The sequence below is a fragment of the Dermacentor albipictus genome, chromosome 9 (assembly GCF_038994185.2).
Source record: "Dermacentor albipictus isolate Rhodes 1998 colony chromosome 9, USDA_Dalb.pri_finalv2, whole genome shotgun sequence".
In the NCBI taxonomy this organism is placed as follows: Eukaryota; Metazoa; Arthropoda; class Arachnida; order Ixodida; family Ixodidae; genus Dermacentor; species Dermacentor albipictus.
The window spans coordinates 94,750,202-94,755,149 of NC_091829.1; the positions used below are offsets into that span (position 1 = coordinate 94,750,202).

Consider the following 4,948-nt stretch of genomic DNA (forward strand, 5'->3'; position numbering starts at 1 on the left):
GTGCGGAACCGTTTACCTAATTAAAATGATTGCGAACTATTTCTACAAGCCTGCATCGAATCTGTGCCACGTGCAATTTCATAAAGTAGACGCGAAACGCCTTGTAAATGAGGAAATGTTTATTTCGCTCTGTATAAATGCTTGCGCTCTATATGCTCTGTATGCAATAATAAACTTGCGCTGAGGGCAAATTTTGCTATCTTCCCCACTCGTCACCTCAGACTGTAAGCTTACCCCATGCCATCCGGAGCAACATCACCGCGCCTCCCCTAACTTGCAACATGTACCCAGCGTAGCCAGCCCGCGCTGCGAAGGGAGGCCCGGGTCACACACAAGCAACACGGAAGTCAACCCCCTACAAACTACACGGTTGTTGCGCGCCGTTTTACCCCGGACGAGCAGCCACAACAGCCGCCGTAGTCGCAAACAAAGAACATCGGAGCAGCATTTCGTTCCCCTGAAACAATCCCCTCCAAGGTGAGGAAAAGGCCATACTTCTCGCTATCTCCCAAACAAAGGTTGAAATCATAGGGACCAACTCTCAACAGGCCTGTCGCAGCTTCACTAGCGGCAGAATTCATGCCAAGACGCTCAGAATCATTAGTCAAAAGCCGCCAACTACACCAGTCACGATCACCACGGCATTCCTGGCAACGAAATCGCCAACATAGTGGCTCGATATTTGACGCGCCGAGCCGACGCTGGGGAATCCGCATCCGAGCGCATGCACAATCCAGTCTCGCACCAAGATGTCGCACAACATTACAAGCTAGCCAGCAGAACATACCCTCCCCCACACAAGTAACTAATAGAAACCAGGAAGCATTCTTCCGAGCTCTACAAGTCAATGCATTCCCACACCCAGCCTAAAATTATCTCGTAGCCCATACACAATTCTCTCCGAAATGCCGCGTCTGCGGAGAAACCGAGTCTATTAGGCAGATAGTAGGGGGTTGCAGACAGGCATGACTAAATCCTCCGAACCCTTATCACACCAACCGGCTTTGGGAGAGAGCTTCGGCCATCTCCGACCTCAAAGATCAGCAACGGCTGATCGCCAGTGCCCACGACGGGTCCCGAGCTCAAGGCATTCTGCAATGAGCACGCCTCTCCAGTGTTACTTTCACATAATAAAGATGTTTATTCTCTCTTTCTGTCTTGCTATCTTCATCCACTGTTGCTCGGAAACAATAAGGAAAGATTCGCCTCAAACTGTTCCCACAGCTTTTGGGATCCGCATATTGTTTTATCACATTCCACGCTCATTGACTGCTAATGTTCTCTTCGTTATTACTTTGTGTGTGGCGGTATTAGCCCTCCCTGTCTCATGCGAGAACCAGCTGCCGCCGCAGTTTGTAAAGGAATCCACAGCCGGAGGAATAACTGAAGTCAGCTTATTTCTATTGTACAGATGTGGCAAAAGACCCAGCACAGGTTAGTCAAGCAAATTATACCCAAAATAAACTAAAAATGGCCCGCGTTATTTACTTGGGCTCCAGCCTTGCCGTAACGCACTCTGCGCATTACAGCACTTCATATATTCAGCAAAAAATGAAAGAGAGAGAAATGCAGAAATAATTTCATGCTAAAATATATTCCCGTTCCTTCGAATAAACCAGTTGACAGTCAGCACCCATGTAGTCTTCTGCAAGTATATTGTTCCTCTGTGCTGTTGAATATTTCCAGAAAGGTTCTAAAGGAAACTAAATTTCCACTGCAAATCACAAAAACATGGCGGCACCGGAGTTAGCAACTTGAATGTCCCATTTCTAAACTGTGTATAATGTCACTTCAAAAATTATAGAAGAGAAATAAATACATTTTAATAGGTACACCCACACATTGGCCGGCCTTCGAATGGATCCCTCTTGAACCCCTGTCGTGCCCCCGCCCCCTCCAGTCTACAGCAAATTACTAATAAAGTAAGCCGAACTGTCTCGAAAGTGTATGCGCTTACGACCATTTCTCGCGCAAGCCGCCGCATATAATTGGACATTATATGTGTATATATATATTCAGCATGCAGGTCACGGCGTAACATATGCAGAACGACAATCTTTTTGAAAGTAAGACATGTTTACTTAACGTTTTCGGCTGGTGCACCACCCTGTGTCAGAGTACACGGAGTATACAGGATATATATATATATACATCTATAGTGGTCAGAAACGCTGCGCGTCGCTGTGGACCGAAAACGAGCGCAGCGAAACCTCCGACAAGCTTCTCCTGCTCCTAGCGGTCGACCTGGATCCCTTCCCGCCCTGTTCCAGCGTCTTCTTCATGTGGTCTATGGAGACCTTGCTGGAGACCGAGGGACGTCGCCTAGTCGCGGCATTAGCGACCATGCACTCGACTGCAGTGGAAGTGGGCAGGTCGGATGTCGCAAACAGCGACATCAAGAGCAGGAGCGCCGCCGTGGCGAACGCTACGTCCTCGCGGCCGAGTTGGTGCAGCACCAGGGTTGCACTGGCGCAGAGGGCGCCAATGTGGCCACTGGCCAGCTCCCAGCACAAGGCCACACCGCGCACGGCCGTGGGGACCATCTCCATGACGTACGCGACGCTGATGACGATGGCTACGATAAGGATCCCGCGCGAGAGCGCCAGTAAAACGGTGACCGCGGGACTGAAGCTGACGACGAAAGAGAGCACACAGTGGGCGAGGCCGGCCACCATCAAGGCCACGCGGAGCACCTTCACCAGCGCAAAGCGGGTTACCGCAGTGTGCATGACCGCGTAACTGAGCAGGCCGCCAGCGAACTGGACGCCCATGAACAAACCACTGCTGCCCTCGCTCTTGTCGGTTCGCACCATTGTTGATATCACGTCTGTGAAGACGGCGAACATGAGGGAGAACAGGACGGCGAACATTATCAACGCTCGCCGCCGGACCGAGACGGCGTCGAGCAACGGGCCTTCTTCAACGGTGGAGGAGGCGGCGCCGTTCCGGTGCTTCCAGTGACCCCTCTTCAGCATCAGTTTGTCGAGCAGGCAGGATGTGCCGGCGAAGGGAAAGCGGTTCATTTCGGCCGCAAGCAGCATCACGGCCTCGGCCTCTTCCAGGCGGCCCTTGGCGATGAGCCAGCGCGGCGATTCTTGCGCGACCGCAAACGTAGCGAGCAGAAGCAGTGTCGGCGAGAGATACACGGCTTGTACCAGGGCCCAGCTGATCTGCAGGCTCCTATTGATCGCAAACCACAGGTCGGCCAGAAAGAAGCTGGCTGTCGCAGCGAAGATGAGGTACAACGGCCTGTGTTCGTGGACGGTAACCTCGAAGCAGACGAGCACGGTCACGGCGGAGCTGACGGCCGCGCCGCCGGATGCAAAAAACTGCGCCAAGGTGTAAAGCGCGTAGTTGGTGGTCAGGCAGCCCGCTACTGTCGACGCAATCGTAGCCGTCGCGGCTACCAAGTGAACAGGCATCCTGCCGAATAGGTCGGCCGCGGCGCCCGAAAGCAGCAGGAACGCGCCGGAACCCACGTTCTGCACCGCCATTGTGACGGCGAGCAAGAGGCGTCTACGGCAAACCATGTTCCAGACGCTAATGACTGACGTCGAGGCTTGCGCTTGGTCGTAGTCCCACTCGTAGCACTCTACCACCGCGTCCGTGTCGTTCGGCGAGTCTCCGAGATTCTCGAATACGTAGCAACGACTGTGGCGTCCATCGGCGCCCACAGGTATGGCATAGTTCTTCCAAGCGTCCGCCGAGACGTTGTAGGCGGCCGGTCTCTTGCACCAATGGTCCACGTCGCGCGAGATCACGGGAAGCAGTGCGGCGTGTCCGTCCAGCAGGAAGATGGTGACGGCGCTGAGGATCAACAGCCGCCTCTGGAACACTCCGTCGCCGAAGCCTTCCTGGCAGTCGAAGCACTCGCTCGTCAGAAGGTCGGCGGCTGCGAGTCGCCGCGGTACGAAGAGGTCCATGCCCTTTTTTTAACACGGAGGTCTCGGTCCAGAGCTATATATGCTTCGGCGCTTCTGCTGAAAACAAGGCCCCGAGGCACCTTGAGATGACTGCTTCTTCGTCTTCACACGTGGTGGCGCGCGCCACGCGAAAGAATGAGGAAAAACGACGTTAAAAAGAGGAGCATGATTAGAAGAAGAAACTGAAATCACTGCCTGTATCAGAACGTTATTGGGTAGCTACTTAGAAAGCGAAAAAGACAATGAGAATGATGAAGCATGTGATGTAAAAGCTTACGCATATGAATATTTTTTTTAAAAAAAGAAGGGATGCCGTCACCGTCACGCCATGTTCGTCATGCAGGCTCCGTGTACAGTGTTCGGCACACCGTTGCCGTCAAGCGCTCTTCATCGTACTATTGTCATCACACCGTTGTGATGCCATCATCGTCATTGTACCGTCATCATACAGTTGTCATGCATTCGTTGCCATACCGTTGTTGTAATGCCGTCGTAGTTATTTCATCGTCATCGTTCTATAATTAGATGAGAAGGGTGAATGAGAAAATTGTAGAACAACATGAAAAACTGCCGATGCAGCTTTCTATTGCTCGATATATGCCACATGAAAGTCTCTTATTTTTCGAGCGTGAAGGAAGCGCGCAAATACACACAAAATTGTGTCACTTTCATTGGCATTCGCGTCCTTTCCGCCTTAAATGGCTAAAACGTTGTCGGTCGTCAGTTACAATTACATCGTCAAGCAGTCGTCAACTGTGACGTATTCGTCAGCCATCGTACTCATAGATGCGTTACAACAACTAACGTACGAGTTGAGCCATTCCTGAGCTAGCGCTGCCGTTAGGTCTAGCGCAGACCGCGCACTTTAATAATAATAATATTTGGGGTTTTACGTGCCAAAACCACTTTCTGATTATGAGGCACGCCGTAGTGGAGGACTCCGGAAATTTTGACCACCTGGGGTTCTTTAACGTGCACCTAAATCTAAGCACACGGGTGTTTTTCGCATTTCGCCCCCATCGAAA

At 51.9% G+C, this 4,948-nt stretch overlaps 1 protein-coding gene across 1 annotated transcript; it reads right to left on the minus strand.

The window, feature by feature from the left end:
- Positions 1–1,974: 1,974 nt before the first annotated feature.
- LOC139049921 (solute carrier family 22 member 7-like) lies at positions 1,975–4,043 on the minus strand. The gene has a single exon (XM_070525796.1). It carries the CDS (start codon positions 3,921–3,923, stop codon positions 2,163–2,165), a length of 1,761 nt encoding a protein of 586 aa, XP_070381897.1. The 5' UTR covers positions 3,924–4,043; the 3' UTR covers positions 1,975–2,162.
- Between the last annotated feature and the right edge of the window lie 905 nt (positions 4,044–4,948).

Excerpts from the sequence above, each read along its gene's own strand:
- LOC139049921 (XM_070525796.1), bottom strand. The coding sequence starts at position 3,923 with ATGGACCTCTTCGTACCGCGGCGACTCGCAGCCGCCGACCTTCTGACG.